This window comes from Pyrgilauda ruficollis, unplaced genomic scaffold, assembly GCF_017590135.1.
Source record: "Pyrgilauda ruficollis isolate IOZ18807 unplaced genomic scaffold, ASM1759013v1 scaffold6, whole genome shotgun sequence".
Taxonomy (NCBI): domain Eukaryota; kingdom Metazoa; phylum Chordata; class Aves; order Passeriformes; family Passeridae; genus Pyrgilauda; species Pyrgilauda ruficollis.
In genome coordinates, this window is record NW_024527710.1 from 9,963,341 (window position 1) to 9,985,153 (window position 21,813).

Below are 21,813 nucleotides of genomic sequence, written 5' to 3' on the forward strand. Positions count from 1 at the left end.
TAGTTTTCTTAATGAATTTAAATTTTATCCAAATCCATTATACAGTTTATCTATATATTTAAGATGAGCATGTGCTTTTTCTGAATGAAGCTCTCACTTTTCATCTACTTTCTGTGATATCTATTCTAAACTCCTCCTTCCTTCCAGGGAAGCAGGGAGCCAATTGGCAGTGTGAGATAAAGTGTCCAGGAAACAAGAGCCATCTTAAAAAATGGTTCAAGACGCAAAATGCTTGGGAATTTCAGCATAAGCGGATCTTTATTTTCAGCTTTGCAAGTGATGGTGCTGGAAACAACTTCACCTCTTAATTCCTTTTCATGAGGTTAGCTACTGTAAAATATGTTGCCTTGGCAATAGGATCATTCCTTTGTACTGCCACTGTCCAAGGGGACAAAGACTACTTATGCACTGAACCCCTACATAGACTCAATTCCACCCTGGTTTTAATTAGAACTTGCTTCAAACCACTGACTGTTTCTATGTCAGGTGCTGATTTGGCACTATTGAGGAAACAACCAATAAACTTCACAATCAATCTGCAGTTACTAGTCAATCCAGCTCGCCTTGCTTGTTGTTTTCTTCCTTTGTATGTTTTCTCATACAAAGTAGCAATAAATTGAAGACATGTGGTAAACTAGAGTAGCCTTAACCAGTCACATGTGGTCTCTCTCCAGTCCCTTCACTGAGCAGAATCACAACATCTGTCATCTACTTTCATACAGGTAGCCAGAACACCTTTAACAAAATCCAGTGTGTAACTTACTGTCTTCACATGACTGAAGAAGGACAATGCCAGTTTCGGCTGACAAAACATTTTCGGTGCCAGTTCTTTCTTCACATATCTGGGTACTTTAGCCCTTCTAATACTAATTTTACTCCAGCCTATTCCTTCTGCCCAGGGAGTCAGAACCCCAAGGTTTACCACATCTTCCTGTGGGACTCTTCTAACTCTCCCTCTGTCCTCAACACTCACATCACCTCCCCGCAGTTTGTAACTGGAAGCCTTTGGTGTCACCTCCCCTGCATTCCATGTTTCTTGATGCTGCAACACTTTGCAATTTGCTGGCATCACAGTGCAGCCTGACCCAAAACATATCTGTCTTTTTCACCCCTTCCCTTTCCAAAAGGTGACCTTAGCTGTGTACCACATGGGGAACTTCAGCAGTTCAGTTCAGTTCTTTTGGGTAGAATGTTTGTATGTGGTTCCAACAACATGCTGCAAACTTTACAAGCACATATATGAGGCTATTGTTCAATAATTCCTACCCCTGCACAAACTCAGTAACCTCAGTCACACCTGCAGCCCTACTCATACAGTTCCTGAACAAAATGCCCACTGCATCAAGGCTAACTGGCAACTGTCTGCTGCGAACTCCTGGAGGGAACTCTCTCCTTTTCCCATTGCTAATCCTGGTTTGGGATACAGTTTTTCTGGTAAAATTACACGTGAGACAGGTTTAGCTTCCTTGGTTTCTTTGTGAACATCTGGTACTTTTTGCTGTGGAGGTGAAATCTAGAAGCAAATCTTGTGCTGCTTGCTCTCTCTGATAATCAGAGCAGCCTATTTATGATCTGCATAGAAACATCATTTGAATGCTTTCCTGTATTTCCATGAAAAAAGAAAAGCAGCAAAATACTTCATTTCAGACTATATCTACCACAGAGTCCTTATGGTACTGACTACCACCATGTCAACAAGACCTTTTCAAAGCACGGCTTACACCAGACTCGGTATTTATCTGAGCTTTTCACTCTTGCCTTCTCAACTAACCTCTAAGTAGTCCAAAGACCAGATTTTTTTCCCTATTAAACAGTCCCTTCTCCTGAATCTTTACCAGGGAAACATTAATTTTCCAAAACCAAGGAAAAAGGCTATAATGTGCACATAAAATGGTCAAGCTCCTTCCCGTAAGTGTATACACTGGGATAGTTTTATTAACAAACAAGAGATTTCGAAATATTTATCAGGGGATGGAATAAAGGATTCAACATGTTTTTCCTGTTAATATTATTTGTAATGCTCAGAGCACTTCAGCACAATGTCCTGTATGACCAGAGCAATTAGATATTCCTGCTGCCAGAAGGTAGCAAACTATGTAAAACAACAACACTGGTAAAAATAAAGCCAGCATTTGATAAAAATCAACAAACCAACTGCTAAAACAAAACCAAAACAGGAACCTGAAACTAAATTAATCCATCCATATCTAGGTCTCATTTCAAAACAGCTAAGTGTGCCTAAGTCTACCAAATGAAACATTATACAACCATAGAGCAATTTGGGTTGGAAGGGACCTTTAAAGGCTATGTAGTCCACGCCCCCTTAAATAAGCAGGGACATCTTTAGCTAGACCAGGTTGATCAGGACCCCACTCAGCCTGGCCTTGAACATTTCCAGGGATGGGACAGTCCCAGCTTCTCTGGGCAACTTGGGTCTGGGCAATGCCTCAAAACCCTTAGAGTAAGCAATTTCTTCCTTATATCTAGTCTATCATTTAGTTTAAAGCCATTAGCCCTTCAGGCTGGGCTGAAGTTTGTAACCATCAATCTTATAAGCCCCCTTTAAGTTCTGAGAGGCCACAATGAGGTGTCCCCGCAGCCTTCTCTTCTGACCAACCCCATCTCCTTCAGTCTTCACAGGAGAAGTGTTTCAGCCCTCTGATCAGTATTATGTTTGATCATGTGTATTATGGTCCATAAAGTTGAGAGGTGTGGGAAGAGACACTAACAATGAAGAATGAGGCAAAAAAAGGGGTTGAGTACTTCAGCCTTCTCCTCATCTGCTGTGACCAGCCTGCCAGCCATGCTTACCAGGAGGCTAAACCTATCAGGCATTACTTTTAATTTGCAAATGGCACAATCCCCTGGCCAACCAAGCTTCAGTCAAGCCTGTGGGTGTTACGTGCTGTCCCTTTGCAAGAGAGCTACAATGAGGGGACTCCTGCACCAAAGATGCAGCAATCCAGGGACCCTCTTGTGCTGCTCCACCCCTGAGGAAAACAGAGCAAAGAGAAGGGGCAGTCCTGAGCCACTACAGAGACTAAGGACACACACAGCTGCTGCAGGAACATCCACACAGACAAAGCTTTCAAGCAACCTGTGATTTTAGCTTGATTAGTAGATTTTCTCCAACTATGTAAGTCAGTGCAGTCATTTGTCACTGAGCTCTAGGGAGCCATCCAGAGGGAAAAAAAGAAGTGTTTTGCCACTGCAGCCTGTCACCTGGGCAGTCAGCATCTCTCAGCACTTGTGCTGTTGTATAAATTACATCCCTCCCAGCTTGGTCAAGTATGTCCATCATTCAGCACATATGTAATCTTTGCTATTTTATTGTCTCATTGATGGAAGAATTAGCTGCACAGTGGGAAACACGTTAAGAAAGGACTACCAATTATTTTGCCCTGTTACTAACTTCTTTAATCCCCTGTAATCTCTTCTAAGGGGGATTCATATCTACTCAAATCACTTCACAGGAGACATATATAATGTAATAGAAGCCCTACACACCAAAGCAAACAAACCCAGCTTCTGGTGCTCCAGAGTATCAAATGCACCAGCCATTGCTGGAGGACAGATCATAATTTGCAAACAGTATGCAATGGACTGTCCAAACTAACCCCAGTTACTTGATCCATTCAGTTGGGAAAGTTATCATCACCTAGGCCATGACCTCTGTTCCTCCAATAATGAGGCAACCACTGCCTAATAAGAGATACCTGGTTTTGTTCTAAGCACCTTGTGGTGTTCCCACCTACACAGCAAGAACTTCATAAGCTTTCATAAGCTGGCATTAAATACCAGCTGTGAGGCTATTCAAAAGCTTTTTTCTGATTTGGAGATATAATTTGTGATCTTGATCCTGCAGGAATTATGGCGCAGGATCCTCAATCACATTATAGGAGAACTGCCAAGAGATAAACATTTTTAATTTTGTTGTTGGTGAGTTTTGTTTGTTTGCTTGTTTTGCTTTTTCTATATTGACATAGTGAACTGAAGCTGCTGATCACTTTTGCAGCTGAGATGGGAAAAAAAAGAAAGATTCAACCCAGAGAAGCTAGAGGTCATGGAAGAGGCAAGGGAAATACCAAGGCAGTGCCATGTAGCTCTTGATAAATGAACTTAGAATACAGAGCAATTTTTGCATTTGGTTGTTACCAGTATCCCAACTTTAAAAGAAAAAAAAATCTGATCTTTTTTTCTTCTGAGTTATTGATTCACCTTTGTCCTTTCTATAATGAGTGTCCTACTGCAGTCTTCTCAGCTGTTCCTTCAAGCTGGTGTTACTGCAATGAATACTCCTGAGAATGGCCTTCAGTTACCACTCACATTTGACTTGGGCATTATTATAGCAGACCATTAGTCTGGTTGAGCTGCTCATGTCAGCACAAAAATGTATATTCTTTAAATGACACAGTTTTTATCCACTTCTCAATGCAATTTCAGAAGTTTCTAATATACAATACCTTAGTTGGTAAAACTGCCTTACTTGTAGGACATCTGCTGTGCAATATAAAAAATGAATTAGATCTGTCAAGGCACTTTATTATGCTCATTTTGACCCGTATCAGCTAACACATACTGACTTTCCAATTAAAGATGAAGACATTTTCTGAAGTTGTGATTAGATAAAGCCTGAGCTGTTTTAGAGACTCCTGGGAGAAGAGGTGTTTATAAGGAGTTGTCCACTGTGGACAGTTTAAAGCAAAACCACATATAATTTATCCACCTGTTGCAAATGGATCCATCAACATGAGTAAGAATGATTAGCATTTTAACAAAAATCCATCAGATTTAACCAAAGTAATGAAAGAGATTAAAAAATACATTAAAATACATAGAAATCCTTCACTGCAAGCAAGGCTTCTTTCAACAAAACTCAGCAGCTAGAGTATTTCTGTTTCTTACTACCTGTGCATGCATGACTTCATGCCCCTCTAATCTTAAGACTTACCATGATGCAATAAGAAATAATTTACCAGCTCAGTATCTGTGCAGATCTACATAATATTAATTACAGTATGCTTTGCAATAAAGATCCAGGGTCTGTAGTCTTAATTCTGGCTGGAGAGGAATAATTACAAATTTGACTCCAGTGCATCAGTGTGCAGTAACCACAGAGCAGCTAAAGGGGGTAAAGCCCCTGGGACTGTGAGGTTTTCCCCTCCTTGGTGGCTATATTGTTTTCACCAAGAGTGACTGGGGATCGCATTGTTTTCTAGAATTCACAAAAATGTTACCCCAAAAGTCAGTTTATCTCTCTTAAAAATAACATATCACCATTACGATGCTGGTGGAATTTTGTGAAATGCTTAACATAACAGCTCTGGGATCGATTTAGGATTTAGAGCACTACTAAATGCCAATGCAGACAAACACAAGATGATTTGGGACTCTTCATAAAAATAGTGCTATTTATACACTTAGCTGCCTCTGCGATTTAATGGTACAGCTGCTGACCTCATATGCAAAACCATACCATTATGATTGTGGCATCAATTCATTAATCAAAATGACACAGGGTCTCATGATCAAATGAGAGAGGTTCCTCTACTTTTTATGACAGTAGTGCTTGTGATACAGCCATACTGGATCCATCTGTGATTGAACTGGAAACCAGCTATTTTCTATACTCAATGGAATTCTGATTTATGATGTGCTTGAAATTACAGTGGATTTCTATTAAAGACAAACACTTTGTGGTAAGGTACCATACTTACCTGTAATTTAGTTATGTAACAGTAGTATCCTCCATAGACCCCACATCCTTTGGGGTTTTATGTTTTTCAGATATGCAACTTTCAGAGCCAACTTGGCATTTTTTAAGAGTTTGGCCTTTTTCCTGAGGCCCTAAGCAAACCTCAAGCCATGAAGGAGCAGAGAATTTATACAGGTCTGCACAGACTCAATCAGCAGTTTCCTTTCCACTGACATCCACAGGAAGCCAGCATGTATGGAAAGATGGGGGCATGCAGACATCAACAATTACAGACAGGCCACTTTTCCCACATTTGGAAATGTGTAGCTCAAGGCTAACTATTTAGTCAGTGTCTTTAGTGCATGAGAAACCTCTACTAGTTGGCAGATTTTCTCTTTGAAAAGTTTATTAATTTATTCTATTACTCAGCATAGGCAATGGTAAAGTAAAGGCTGCAGGATGACAAAAAAAGAGCCAAAGAAAATGACATTTTAGGTGAAGCTGTGATGTTCAAATGTGAGAAGAATATTTCTAGCTGGCAAGCATACCACTTTAAAATATGCTTTGTACCTCAAATATTTTAGGGATACTCACTGATCCAGCCACTAAAATAACACTTGGAAGAATGACACACAAGCTCATACAGACTCATGCACCCACCTAACTTACTTACACATTCTGAAGATGACAGGGTCTACTGTAAAAAGAAGACATTTATGTTCCAAGACTCTTGTTAGTTCATTTCACTTGTGCACTTCTGGACTGCTTATAGAGACTTATTTATAACTTAGTCTTGGAAACACACCCCCTGGTATCATCTCTTCTGGCTGAGGATTCTTTACAGGACTGACTAAAAATTACTGACTCAGTATCTATCTAGGAAAAGAAACTGCAAATTTAGGGAACTAAGGCAGAAAAAGGTGACCTACCCTTCCTCAATTGTAACAGAATTCATGATGATACAGTTTGTTATCTTAACTTTGTCTTTTATGGTACACATGCTGCCGATGATGGAGTGTTTGATGGATGTCTTCTCTCCAATTTGTGTGGATGACCCAATGATACTGTCTGATCCAACCTAGGGAAGAAAAGAACAGAAACTCGCAAAAGTACGTGGAGCTCTCTGATATATGTTCTCCATACACCTCTCCCAAAGCACGTCTCAAGCATTCATCAATAAAGGTTACTCTGCTCTACCCTGAGGGATCCTTGGCAGAGGAAAGACCTGAAAATTTAGGGCCCACCCCATAGGCAGACAGACAGTCTTCCCAAGGTCTGTTAGCTTGGTAAAACTCCTAAAAAATCCAGTGGATCTGGCTCTGTAGGCTTCATGCAGAAAGGTAAGCACAGTAGGCACGTTCCTGCTGGTACTCACTGGTTTCACTCAGGTTTGCCCTGTGAGACCTGTTAAAGGGAGCCTTGAAGCTGGCATTCAACCAAAACACGTTAGCAAGAAGCAAAGCTAAAATACTGATCCGTTCTGGGTTTGGTGTCCTTAGGGAGACAAACTGCTCAACTACCAGGAACTGCCATTAGGGAACAAGAGGCTGCAGTGTCTGACTTGGGAGTAAGATGGACTTCTTACCAAACATTTTAAAAGAGGGAGACTGGAAGGCTGGAACCCATGGGTGAGCCTACAGAAGATCTGGGCTGCATCACCTACGTTCCACCATTCCACTCTTCAAAACTTGGCTTCACTTCCAACAGTGGACTGAATTTTAGCAAGCAGTTCTTGAAACAAATGGTTACAGACTACTGAAAGAACAGAGATGGGAAAAAGCAACACTTACCATGCCTCTATCAGTGATCTGTGCAGACCCATGAACCAATGACTCTTCCAGACCCAGATTAAGCAATAATTTGGGAACCTACATGAAAAAAAACCACATCACAAATTAACATGGTAGTGCTGTACCCACAAGTTACATAAACATCTCAAAGATGGCTTTGGTTTCCATTGCACAAGTGTATTTGCCATAAACTTTTTAACTTATGAGAAAAGGCAGGTCACTGCCTTTCAAAAGTCCACCAGCTACGTGTGATTTATCATCTCCCACTTTTGTAAAGGAGACAGGTACATTGCTACCACAGTGCACTACATGTCTCCTTTCAACTCAGCTTCCCACCTGTGGAGAAGCAGTGGATCAGCAGCAGCGAGCAGGCTGCCTCCAGCTGAACACAGTGACATCTTGTATGTTACCACAATGTCCAGCATATGCCATTCCTAATGCAGCTCAGCTTGTTTTACACTGTCTAGTAAAGCAAGGGAGGGAAGCAAGTAATAACAAATATAAACCAGAAAACTGGCATAAAAAGATGACTGTGTCCAGCCCACTCCATAAGATAGTATTCTGAGGCATGGGCAACAAAATTGTATTTCAGATGTTAAAGTAGAAAGAAACTAAAGTTGATCAAGTGGCTATTCCAGATGATGGAAAGCTGCACAAGAAAAGGCTCTCAGCAGGGAGAAGGCAGGCGTTAGATAAGCAGACAGAGCAGCAGTGGTAATAAAGAGAGACACAGCCCATGAGGTAGCCAAGAATAAATCCATGGAGAGCAATTCTGAACTGGCTCCTGAAAGGAAGAGGAGCTAGCATTGTAGGAGGATGGGATATCACTCCATCATTCCTCCTTTTGTGGGTGAAAGAGCAGCCTGAGGCATTCTGCATCTCCTGGCGTCAGGCTGAAGCCAAGGTCCCACAGCACAGAAGAAGTGATGACAGCAGGGAGGGGGATGTCAGGGGAGGTGGGAGCCTTGCAGCAATGCACAGACACAGTGCTATACAGTTACTGTATGATGTCTCTTGGTAGGACAGAGATGGCAGTCAAGGAACACAGGAGACAGGGATGTGTGAGGGCTAAGACGTCTGTGTCACAGCAAATTGCATGGCTGAATGAGAGGCAGCATGTGCTGGGGCTGGTGTGGAGCTCTGCACATGCTGCTTGGCCAGCCAGGATGTGGGCACTCACTGTCCATCTGGGAGGTCATCTGGAGTCTCAGCACAGTGATGGTGCAAATGAAATTGCCTCAAGGGAGGAAGCAGCACTCGCTAAGTCTTCCTTTTCTCTACCCAAGCACCTATTTTTACAAAACTCTTAGAAAAGCTTATCTCCGAGATCTCTATTGCTCTGTTAAATTTGGCTGAATGTTGCCAGCAATTTCCATAGCTGCTATTAAGGAACTGCTACACACTACAATTGTGTAAAATGATTTCCTTAGAAAGCTGGGATAACAAGAGCTCATGGCTAAGGAGTGAACCTCAAAAAGCAAATCCCACAGATCTGAAGAAGATGGGATCAGATGAGCTCACATTTCTGAGCTATCATTTCAATTTGCTTGTTGGCCCTAGTAGACATTTTCACATCTGTAGCTCTTTATATCTTGAAGTTGGCCCTTCCCACTAGACTTGGATTTTGTTTATTTTTTAAAAAGCAAGAGTAGATTAGATCCCTCAGTCCAAGATGCAGGCATTACAGAAAACCACCAGGTTACCAGAACACCACAAACTAGGCAAATCCACCTGGATGATGCTGGCTGGGTGAAGAGATGTCCTAACGTCACCTGACACAAAGATCCAGGAGAGGAACACACACACCAAAGCATACCTACAGCAAAGGTTGAAAAGATTCCTACTATCCAGTATTGATCTGCAGGAAGGGAAAAAAAAGAAGAAAGGCTCTTGACCTCTCCAGTGGAAAGGTGGTGGGGTGAAATAAATAAAGGATTTTACTGGCCAGAGCAAAGGCCTTATTAGAATCAGTCAGTGGTAGTGCAGCCTGAGGGGTAACACACGAAAGCTACAAGCTCAAGCATTTTGCTCTGAAAAGAAAGGTTAGACTGGGGGCAGGAGTCAGAGGGAGTGCCTGGGTCAAGGGAAGGTTTAAGATGTGTTTGGATTTAATTCATCTTACAAAGAAACTATTTCCTGCTATTGAAGATAACTCCCTCCTGAACCCACCTGCCCACACACAGGCTGCAGGCATCCAGAAACCCAGCTGGAAGTGAAATGATGTGAGCAGTGTTTCCTCACCAGAAGGGCAATGGGTTAGGATGCCATTCTTTCCCACAGCTACTGGACTGGACTGCTACTGCTGCGTGAGTCTGTCCTTTGGGACCTCAAAGTTATAGGTCCTGACTTTGCAGCAAGGGGATCAGGATCTGGTCTGTGAAGGCCAAGATAAGAGCAAACTAAACACCCAAAATCTTCCTTAGAGACCAACAAAACAGGTATCCCTGGCCCCCATCATCAAATTAAATGTGCATCTTTTATGAGGATTAGCAAGAGAAACAAAATGCAGTGGCACTGAAAAAAAGAACTACTTTCTCACAACTCCTCATTAAGCTCCATTTTATGTTTTAGCTCTACATAGTTTCCTTAGAAATTTTACCATCCTGGAAAAGTTCAAAATTCAAAGAAAATCCTTTCCAACGTTGAATGCGACTTCAAAACACTAATTCTTTGTACCACCCAGGAGCAAACATATTTCCTGAACTAACCAAAATGTAGAATATTTAGGTTAAAAAAAAAACCCAACCAAAAACAAAAAACCAACACAAAAAATCCCACATGGAGTCTGACTGGCTTAACTCAATAACTTTTTACTGAAGTGTCTGCTGCCAAATGTACACGCACACTTCCCTTAGCAAGTGGTATTCTCCCTTAACCCTTTGGGCACACTTGTTCCTGCTCTCTTTGGGGAAGTTTTCTCTGACAGCAGCACTGCCTCTCTTCCTTCACCTCCTTGAGCACAAAGCAAATCACTTTATTTCTGTGATCCTCTACAAACATCAGGGAGAAAGAGCTCCAGTGGTAAACTCATGCTGCCATTCTGAAATTCTGATTTGCATTAATTAATCCATTAATGTTGTCAAAAAGAAAGCAACTCAGTCTGAGAGCAAATGCAAGGCAGTGACCACTTCCAGAATTCCCAATATAACTTTATCACCTTTTCAGGCCCAATTCCAAAAATCTTGAGTCTTTCCTTACTGCACTCCTTAGTGGTCTTTCAAAACTAGAGGAAACTGTCCATTCTTGATAACAATGAAATTCATCACTAGCAGAGCAAAGTACAGAGAATTTGTACATTGCATCAGCCATTGTAGTAAAAAAAACCCCAAACCCTGCCTCACAAAGATATTAAGAGCTTTTAATCATCAGCTTGTTAGGTAGTACAGGATTTCCCTAATTCTCATCTGTCATTTTTTTCTTTTATGAATTCTCAGTAGTGTGAAAGTGAAAGTTGCAACAGATGCTGCCTCAGATCAAGAGTTCACCTCTGTGTGTACCTGGAGTACCACAGTAAGAAAACCTGTTCTTAAAAGAATTCTTTTATAATGCAAATCATTAGGCAATTTAAATCAAAGGGTAGTTTACACCTCTCTTCAAACTGTTAATAATCTTTGTTATTATCACAAACAAACATCTGCTAGGAAGAGTCCAGTCAGAACTGATCTTGCTTTTAGGACACGGAGGACATTGGTTAAATGAGCTATCAAAGCTACTTCCATTCTTATTTTCACACTTTGTGGCTCTTTGGATGTAGGTCTTGCTGCTCCCAAAAAACCAGAAGAGTGCGTAGGGTGAGGGTTTTCTCAGCTAAATCAAATCTAGAGTAAATCATTGACAGAACTGTTTCCTGGCCTCACATCCCTATCCAGCAAGGGTAATGTGCCTGGATAACGTGGCTGTGGTTCAATTCCCACTTACTCCTCAGCTGTAGCACAGGGAGTCACTCTGCAGGGTGAAACATCCTGTAAGCTACTGCTGTATTCCCAGGTGGAACCTCTGTATTTTCCTCACCTGTCTGTTGGCTTCAATGTACAGCCCAAGAGTATTCACCCGGTAGCACAGCCCCTCCTTCATGATATGGACGTAGCAGCGCACTTTTCCTTCGTGGAGAGTTTCATTCATATCTCCTCTATGATCATTCCAACAAGAGTTATCTGGTGCAGGTTTCAGCAAGCTATTATCTTCCTTTATGAAACTATAAATGTCTGGAGAACACACACATGCATGAAGTTAGACAGGATTTAATGAAATACCTTCTGAAGAGGAATACTATTAAAATACTGTTGGTGAAGGGAAATCTTCACCTCACCTCATCTCCATGGCTAGGTACTCAGCAATCATTAACAGATTTTATCACATGTAGTGAGTAAGTGCTTATTTTTATTCTGCAGGTGTGAATTAAAGAATTAGAACAGATGCAATGTTTTGCCCAAGGTCACACAAGGAGACAGCAGAAATACTAAAAATAAATTCCAGAATCTGAGATCCTGTCCAGTTCCCAGTGCAGGGTGGTTCAGGTTTAGTCTGTTGTCCTACCCAATTTTAGGAATTCCCTCCTAAAATGACATTTTCAACAATGAATCTAACTTTTTTCCAGAAAAAAACCTGAAACTAGAGCCCCTAGCTGATTTGCTAATTGTTTACACCAAAATAATGGAGGACAAAAAAATAGATATAGTACACAATACTGTTTGAAAAAGAAATCTACTAGAATATTTGTTAGGGGAAAAAAGCTTCCTCTGCTGAGGAAAAAAAGCTGAATCTCTAAAATAGTGTTTCAGGCTATTTCTGTACCCTACTCCATAACACAGCTGTAGCATATGGGCTTTAAAACTTCCATAAACCCAGATCTCTGATATTGTACTGACCTAGGGATGCTTGCTCTTTTTTCTTTTGGTCCTCTTCTTTGTTGTCTAGTCCTTGCTGCAATGATGCAGGAGAAGAAAACTGTTTCCTGACCAGATGTGGAATCAGTTCACTCCGGAGAGATGTGATTGTCCTGGAGAAAGAGACACATGAAGTCTGTGAATGCTAAAACTTATTCTTCATTTTCTTTGCGTAACACCATCAGACATTTTGCACACTTCAAGAGGATGAATCAAAATGGCAAGACATTAAGACAATGTCCACTAGTCATCTGCTTCTTTAATGCATTAAAATATAAAGAAATATTCAAAATTAGGAAAAAGCTTCATTTTCAGAACTATGTCCCCTGTTTTAAGAGAGGTGACTATAATTTAATATGTTATTATCCTATAATTCATACTTGTGTGCAGATGGAATGCAGAAAGTACCACCATCGTAATGACAAAAACTGAAGTCACTTTATGTGCCTTAAAAAGTGGCATCAATTGACTGGAAAAGAGAGAATAAAGCACCCACAGAGGGAAAACCAAAGCAGCTCCTTTTCTTTGTGATAAAAATATGGAAATGCTCAAGGATATATGAAATATCAGATTGTTAAATTAAAATTTTTATGACGCATGCATTAATGATATTCCTGCTCAAATGACAGATCCAGAACATTTTAAAGACTCATTCCTTTAACAAGAGAAATTAGGACATTTCAGTTTAGGTCCCAACACTTTCATGTTCTTTAGATGCTCCAATATAAAATGTGTATGTGAACAGAAAGCTTCCAGAGGCTTCAGCTGGCAATACACCCATCTTCCTCTTGTACAGATTTCAACTGTTATTGTATCCACTCTGATACCGCAACACCAGGAGGGGTTTTATCCAAAACCACCTATGCCTTAAACAAGGGTCCCAATCACTAGATTATCTCTACTCGTGCATCAATTTATACATTGCAATGAATCAACAAAAAACTCTCCCAAAAGACAAATATCAATGTAGAAAGTCTATTGTACAATGGGATTATAACCCTACAAATTTAATTTTGATTATGAGAAGAAAATTTTATTTTTCAATAAAGTATTTGGGGAAAAAACCCAAATCAACAGTTTTTACAGTTGGAGTGCAGTCTTAAAATAGCTTTATTGTTGTTGTTTCATTATTTTAACAATCTCCATTTAGTTACTGAATTGTGGATTATTTAAAGTAGTACTTGGGAAAATCATGCGGAAAATGAACTCAAACTTGGCATGTGTAAGAGGAAGTGCTAAACTTCAGAGGAAGGACTGGAGAACTAACACAGTGAGTTTGGCTAGAGGAACTCAACAAATAACAACCCACAAAGAAAGAGGAGTTGTTTAGAACGGAAGACAGCAAAACTAGGAACTAACTAACAGATTAAATTACGAAAGGCAAGTACTAGAATGAGTACAGTGAAAATTATTTTGGTTGGCAAAATCTCTAGCAAAGGGGGATCTTACACAGTTAAAACTTTAAGACCAGCTCAAAGCCCACCCAGGCCCCGGTTCAGGTCAATGACAGTGAAGCAGACCTAAGGACCAAAACAGTCTTTCCTGTCTCTGGCTTTGAAGGGAAGATTCAGATGTGATTGCCAGTTCAGCCCTATGAACAAATACAGTGTGTTTCTTTTTCTTGACAAACTTTTTCTTCAGCCCTCAGTGCAGGTTGTGTCACATCTTCTGTCCCGCAGCCCAACTCTGAAATTTTACTTTTATGTTTTATTACAGACAAGGAAAAGCTCTAGTCTTTAGTCTCTCCTCCTGCTCGAAAATAAGATTATAATCACCTTCAGATAGCTGTATTTCAGGAACTAACGAAGTGAAACACTTCATTCCTTAATCACCGAATTTCTGCCTGCTAACCGCTTACAGGCGCGCTCAGCCGCGGCCGCGCCGGCCCCGCGCTCCCACACACGTGGGGCTGTGCAGATGGGCAGTTTACTAGCTCACAGTGTTTGCCTGCAGCTGTGCCATTCAGCAATGATTTCCTGCTTGGGTTTTATACTGCATCCAAAACCGACAATCCTCTGTTTCCCTCAGAGGCTGGCTATGGCATTTATAAGATATATTACCTATAAAATACCCAAGTATTTGGCAGTCTTAAATAGTCTGATGCAGAGGACAACACAACACGGTAGGAAATGAAAGCAGTGGAAAGGGGAAAAGACAAAGTTTTGCAGTTTTGCCTGGTTTTTGATGGTTTAATCTTTCTTGGCCAAACTCCTGAAGCTTTCCTGCAATTCTCTGAAGTGCTAGCCGCATTCCTTTGCCAAAGGTGGAGCAAATCTCTGGGTCATCCCTAAGATGTGGCTCAGAAACACATCCTTCTTACTGGAAAAGGAAAACCAGGAAAGTTTGCCTCTGCTTGCAGTTGAAGCAATTTATATGCAGCATTAAAGGAATTTGCCTTTGGAAAGCAGTAAAAATACACAGTAAGGCCCTCTGTGAGAAAGATTTGGGTATTTTTTGCAACAGATCTTGCAAATTAAGATATACAAAGTGATAGCATGAGACTATTATCTGACTGTCAACAGTGGGAGCTGGAACATCTAGCTGGAACTAGGAAAGGAATTGAAATCAAAGGAAATGCAGAGGGACTTCATCAAAAAGGACAAAAATTAGCAGGAGTTTGGAAGAACCAACTGGCCTGTAACCTAGTGACAGAAGAAGACAAACCATAAAGGTTTCTGGTCTAGTGTATTTAAAATTCTTACAATCAAATCCCAAACTTCACATGCCTATATTAAGAAGAAATAAACCTAAGACTGTATAAGGTGGAGAAAGCATCTTTTTTATTCTCTTCAGGTTTTAAAACTTGGAGCCCCCTGGTTTCTAAAGCTCGTTGTTTTTGTTAGCACTGAGAGTGAAAATGAAATATGCACCGAGATCCACAGAAGGAAAAATCTGCTACAACCAGGAGAAAGAAAGTTAAAGGGTGAGTAGAAGGAGAGGAGGGCACACAGAACTTTGGCAGAAATCCAGTTCTAAGCCAATGTGAAGTAAGCATGCTCTTGACACCTCAGAGCAAACTCCAGACGGCAGAGAGCATAAACATGAACCTGCCTTTGAGAAACGTTTGCCAAAATAAATATGTTTTCATAAAATCTAGCCCAAGTGACAGGCCCTTTTTCATGACTCTTCATTCCCTAAATTTTGATTTTTGGAGTTCTATCTGTCTGTTTTCACATCAACAGAAAGTAGCAGGTTTTCAATGAAACCACCAAAGATGGAGAGTGCTGTTAGATGTCTTCTTGTAAATGAAGAGAGGGGGACACACTAATCCCTGGAACACCTTATGTGGCTCCAGTATTCTGAGAACAAGAGTTGGCAGCAATTTTGAAAGGGTTGATACTGATCACATTTCAAGCGTGCAAAAAGAAGTACCATCCCTGGCATGGAATCTGCCATTCCTGCAGCAGGCCACAGCTACAGGGGATATTGGCAAGAGATGGTGCATAAATGGGGGAAACAAGGGCAACTGGCCAGTTGAAATTCATGGTGCAAGTGCAAGAAAAAAAGTGGGAATTCAAGTGAAGATGAAATATTTAAATATCAAAAGAACCTCCTGGAAAATTCAATATTAAATGTACCTAAGAGCTTAGAGCACACATCAGTTACTTGCAGTCAGCTATGTGGATTGCAGACTCAGACTCAGGCAATAAAAACTTAGAATATTCAAGGTTAATTTTATTTAAAATCTAAAACATTAAGGGGCAAAAATGGCTACTTCGTCAGACAACTGTTATTTTACTGAGTACTGTTATTACCAGCAAGACATAATTACACCTTTAGAATCCCTTCATCCCTGGTTCCTGTGCACTCTCTGCATTCCCAGTGTTTCTGGGATTTTTACATCTCAGTAAAGGCACAGATAAGGTTCATGCTAAATTAAAAAGTTTTACTTGTGAAAGAACGTTGGGTGAAAACACCCTAGGTCAATAAGCTTTATATTTAAACACAGCTATGCAGAGTGTTTCAGAGACTTTTAACCATAAATAAACTTAAAACAGTCTACAACATGGCAGAATTAAGTTTGTATCTATGTATGTTATATTACATTACATTATGACCCACAGAGGGCCAACTTTTACTTGTTGCTGAAATGCAATTGCCTCTGGGATGAAGCTTATTGAAACTTCAGCAAGAAATGAAGAACAGTGTAGCCAACTGAAACACAAGAAGAGTTTTCGGGGAAAAACCTAATACTGTCCCCTTCAAAAAACCCCAAAAAATGATTTCACAATTATGCTTTAATGGGCTATGATTTCTGCTCTTAGATACACGTATTGCTGGAGATTCTGTCATAAGACATGGAAAATAATGGTTCTGACCAATGATGATAAGGAAAGGAATCTTATAAAATATTTTATAATAATACAAGAGTCTATTTGAATCTAAGTTTAGGTGAGCTTGCACAAGTCTAGGTAACTGTAGGTGCTGTTTGGCTTGATCCACAGCAGGAACAGGAGAATCCACAGCTTCTGCTTCCTGCAGCTCATTCTCACCAGCTTCAGACACCCTGAACACAACTGTCAGTTCCATTTACCGGCTGTCATTCATTTTCATTTTCCATGTTTAATGTTAAACACCATAAAATAGTATTAATGAGTATTAGCATTCTAATATCCTCCCTGTTTTATTAATCTGTGATGAAGCATGGAACCTACTGTTGCTGTCAGCATCCACCTGTGAAATCTGCTGTTACCCTCCACAGGTAGCTGCAGGGGGCTTCCCTTGCTATCACTGTCAGCACAATCAGCTACATCTACAGGTGCAGATAGTGTTTGTGATTCCCCACTACAAACAAGCAGATCATTAGCCCTTTCATTTTATTTGTGTTCTTTTTTTTTTTTTTTAAACAAGCAAATGTTAGCTCTTGTACAGCTATGCAAGCTGGGTTGGGTTCTGATCTTAGCTCCATGGCCTTCAACAGAGATTCTTCAGATCACATCAAAAGAACATGAGGCTGTATTTCAGACTGGTGCTCATAATTAATGTTAGAAATGTATACATAAATACAACCAAACAAATCCTAAGGCAACTTACAGTTTTGGCTAGAAAGGAGTTGCATGTTTATACAGAACAATAAAGATGTAAGAAAAAGGGAGGGAAGACAAAAAATAAAAGAGGGTGTGTTGGAAGAAAAAGAAAAGTTAATTCTGAACCCTGTAGGTACATAGTTCATGGTTCTCATCGTTTAAAGGATAAAGCCAAATAACATTTAAAAATTCCATGTAAGCTGGGAGCTCTCTTGTTGAATCTCAACGTTATTTTCTCCTGATCCTTTGATGGAGATTAAAAATTTCCATGTGAATACAAAGAAAGAAACAACAGTTACTCTGAGATTTTTTCCCTGAGCATTTAATGCTCCAAAATAGAGCAGCCAGCCACCATTCCCATCTCCTCCCCCCTCCTTCTTGAAAAAAAAAAGTCAACTCACTTTGAAGAAAAGACAAAACAGACAAAACAGGGTCAGGGCAAGGGGGATTAGGGAAATGATATTTATATCATGGACCAAATTAAAATGTCAATGCAAGAGGCAGGCAAACAGCCCATGCCACATATATACACCAGGCATGTTTCCTCAAGGAAACAGGAAAGAGATTTGAAAAGAGTTAATGCAGTCCTGAGTTAATACCACCTGCCTCGGACTCAACACCACTTAAAATACAGTGTTTGGGTCCATTTCCCACAACGTGGTTTTAACAAGCACAATGGAGAAAGGAATTATAGGACTTTTCCCCTTCTTCTCACTGATTCATTACTAAAAATGCTGGAATTTCTGAGACATGCTAAGAATGTGGAGAAAGCAGAGAAGGACTACATACAAAAGGAAAAAAAAAATCAAGTGATAAATCTCTAGGGTGTGCCACATCTCTGCAGAAGGCTAATTCTGTCCTTACATCTTGCAATAATCCTTTTGCCTTTGTTTGATGTAACCAAGACCAATTATAATAAAGGAAAACTCCAAAGTAACCAGGCAAGCCAATAAATTACCAGGCAATTAATTGTGCCTAATTCAATAACCTGCAGCACTCGTCACAGCATTAAACATCTGTTATATCTTGCTATGTTCTATTTCTCCAGTTCTACTCTCAAAATTTGGACCACAAAAAGAGTAAATACATTTCTCACACCCTGCCATAATTTCATACTAATTGTCAGTGACTCTTATTTTTGAAGTTAAAAGCCTAGGGAAAAGACAAGGAAACTTCGAGAAATGATCTACTAAAAGGTAATTCCACATGACTGCCTTTGTGCTTCATTTGTCTTTCCATACTATTTTCTAACTAAAACCTTCAAGCCTGACAGCAACATACTCCCAAAGCTCACAAGAACGTGCATGACTCATTCAAAAGCCATTACGCAGCAAGCCAGTAAAACTGCACAGCTTTGCAGGCTCAGGTTTATGAATGACTTCCCAAAACTGCAGAATCACCACCAAAACCCCACGTTCCGGGTGATGGAGGGAAAGCAGAAGACACGCAAGTGACAGTCACAGACACCATAACACGGAGAGGAACCAGATCAAAGTATGAAAGGGATGGTATGGATGCAAACCACATAAAAGCTGTTCTCAAGTTCCACCAAGTCTGGATGCAGTTAAAGGAGCAGGGATCTAACTTCCACTTCTGCCAAAAGGCCCTTTGGGAAACAAGGCAGCTTTCTGAAAAATTGACCACAGAAATTAAAACTCCTCAATTACATACTCAAATCCTTTGAAAGCGTGTGCACACTCAGCTCAGGTCATCTAAGTAACCTTAACTCTGCCCACTTGCCAAACAGCCAGCAACACCCCACAGCTCCCAACTAACACAGCTTTTGCACAGGAATGCCAGCAAGTTTAGACATTTTTAGAACTTCTCTCTGACCAAAAGTCTCTGAGGCTGTCGGAGGCCACCCAGGGTGTTTGGCAGGTTGTACACACTGCTGAGGAATGGATCTCATTCATTCCCAGACAGCATCCCATTCTTCTAAAACAAGCGCACCTGCAACAAATGTGATTCCTTGCCAGAACTCATCTTTCCCGTTTCTCTCCCACCTCCGCCTTTGCAGCCATCTGTGTCTGAGTTACCAACTTTTTTCTAAGTGCCTTTGAAATTAGGCTCCTTTTCTGAAAAAGAAACAGGCATTCTGACAATTTGCCTAAACAAACACACATATACAATGCATTTGATAAGGCTGACATGTATCTATAGACCGATGAGTTATGTAAACTTTAGGTGCATAATTATGTATTTAGATAAATAGACTGAAACACTTCAGACTTGTATAAAACGTGTAAGTGCCAGAAAATACAGACACGGCTGTAGCTTCACATGGGCAACATCTTCCACCCCACTCCACTGGTATTGCATTACAGGCACTGGAGATGCTCACATGAGAGACTTTGCTCTTTCTCCATGCAGATACTGTGTTTGGTGATCTGCAATCAAACTGACCTATCCTCAGTTTGACTAATTTCTCTCAGCAGTCTGGGAAATAAACTGGAAGCTCTGATGCATAATTCAATCCTGCCTGCACCTATACAAGTACCATTTCTATGCCCTTCTCCCAGCAATCATTCTACCTTAACTCCTATCCTCTATACTCATTGCTAATCCTTGCTCCACCCCTCCCTGTAGGACAACTCTTCTGTTCTTTTTACCATGGTGTTTGCAAGGTGATCTGTCTCTGATAAAACTAAACTTTTTTTTTGTTTTCACTTTGTCCTTTCTTGAAGAACTTTGAAAGCTTTTTGGCCAATGAATCCCATCTCCTCTTTTTTCACAAGACAGCTTTTATGCATAGTGTTCTTTCCAGGTGGTATTAATCCATAAAAGTTTGGTGTAAAATGCTGTGGGAGCTATAGTTCATCTCTGCATCTTTGATTTAGGGGAAATATCACTCCTCTTCATTCAGCTCTTGGACTTCTTCAAAACCAGTAGTTTAACTAGACAGCATTCAGCACTTCTCATAGACTATTTAAAATGTAATACTCCTTTTTTTAATTTTATTATTTTTTTCACTTTAAGTAAAGAAATTCACAGTTGCTCCTCTTTGATTCAAGATAGTTCTAAGATCAACCCTTACCTCACGCTCTAGGCTCCTTATCACATTCAAAATGGAACTCAGAGTACCATTACTGATTGAATGATGGTTCACCAACTTCAGGAAGACACTTCTTAGCTATACATTTTCATGTATGTGTGTTCTGTCATCACTGGTAGCATTTACTGTCCCATCTACAGGCAGGAAGTTAGAAGTCTCCCACAACAGTAATTCAATGCAATAATAAAGTCAGCAACAGTGTTACAGATATATTTATGATTGTTCATGTTTCATTTGCCTTGCTAAGGCACAATGAAATTTAACATTGAACTAACACCTAGAATTAAAAAAAAAACTATAAGAAAAAAAAAAAAAACGATAAGAAAAAGCGAAATACTAGGAAGACAATAATTGTTTTCTCTCTTTACCCAAAATTCAACCAGTCAGTAAAAGGGGACTCAGCATTTCAGAAAGATGTATCAGTGACTGAGGTGTTGTGGAAGAACAGAGATTTAGAAGCAAAACAGAGAGGGACAGAAAAGAAAACATTATCTTGAAAATAGTACATTCAGATCATCTGAATGAAGAATACAAGGGAATTATGTTTTTCAATATGCAAGAGACATATATATGGTATCATAGTATACGGATTGTGTCCTCACAGGGAGATGCCCAGCAAGGCAAGATAATAACTTTACCCAAAGCATTATCTTACATGCAAGTAGTGCTGGGTACAGAAAATGTACTGCATTGAAAAAGGAATGTTTAGGGTGATTCTGCTCAAGTTGCAATGATTTAGAAGAAAAAAATCAATGAGAAAAAAGCACACAAAGATGGGTAAACTAATTACTTGGTTCCGAAATCACATCTCGTGTGAAGACAGAAGTCAGCTTGAGTGAAGGTTACCCAAAGAAACTGAAACTGCATCAAACAGTGGAAAAATAGTTAACCATTTTTAATGTTTATTATCAGATCAGAAGGAGCCCAGCTGAGGCCACCACGAGGGCCAAGAGCACATGACACAGGAGGAGAAGCTGGGGGGGCTGGGTTTGTTCAGCCTGGAGAAGAGAGGGCTGCGGGGGAATCTGATTACGATTTTCCACTGCCACAAGTGAAGTGATACAGAAGACAGAGTCTTGCAAGAGGTGCACAGTGAGAGAGCAAGAGGCAACAGATGCAAGCTGCAACAAGGGAAATTCCAGTTGGGACATAAAGAAAATAACTTTTCAGTGAGTGGTACAGTCCTGGGACAAGGCCCAGTTTCCATCCTTAGAGATTTTCAAAACTCAACTGCAAAAAAAACCCTGAGCAACACAAGAGTTAGACTTGAGCAGGAGGCTGGACTAGATCCTGCTAGACATTCCTCCCCAATCTAAATATTTCTATGATTCTATAATTGAATGACATCTTTCATGCCCTTCCT

The 21,813-nt window shown here is 40.3% G+C and overlaps 1 protein-coding gene across 1 annotated transcript in view; it reads right to left on the reverse strand.

Annotated features, from left to right (window-relative positions):
• Window positions 1-21,813, reverse strand: part of EIF2B3 (eukaryotic translation initiation factor 2B subunit gamma) — a 99,230-nt gene that overhangs the window by 17,821 nt on the left and 59,596 nt on the right. Inside the window, exons 6-9 of the mRNA XM_041483442.1 lie at window positions 12,354-12,484; window positions 11,497-11,690; window positions 7,486-7,563; window positions 6,625-6,773 (exon numbers count right to left, since the gene is read on the reverse strand). Coding sequence (XP_041339376.1) covers window positions 6,625-6,773; window positions 7,486-7,563; window positions 11,497-11,690; window positions 12,354-12,484 — 552 coding nt within the window. The remainder of the gene's footprint in view (window positions 1-6,624; window positions 6,774-7,485; window positions 7,564-11,496; window positions 11,691-12,353; window positions 12,485-21,813) is intronic.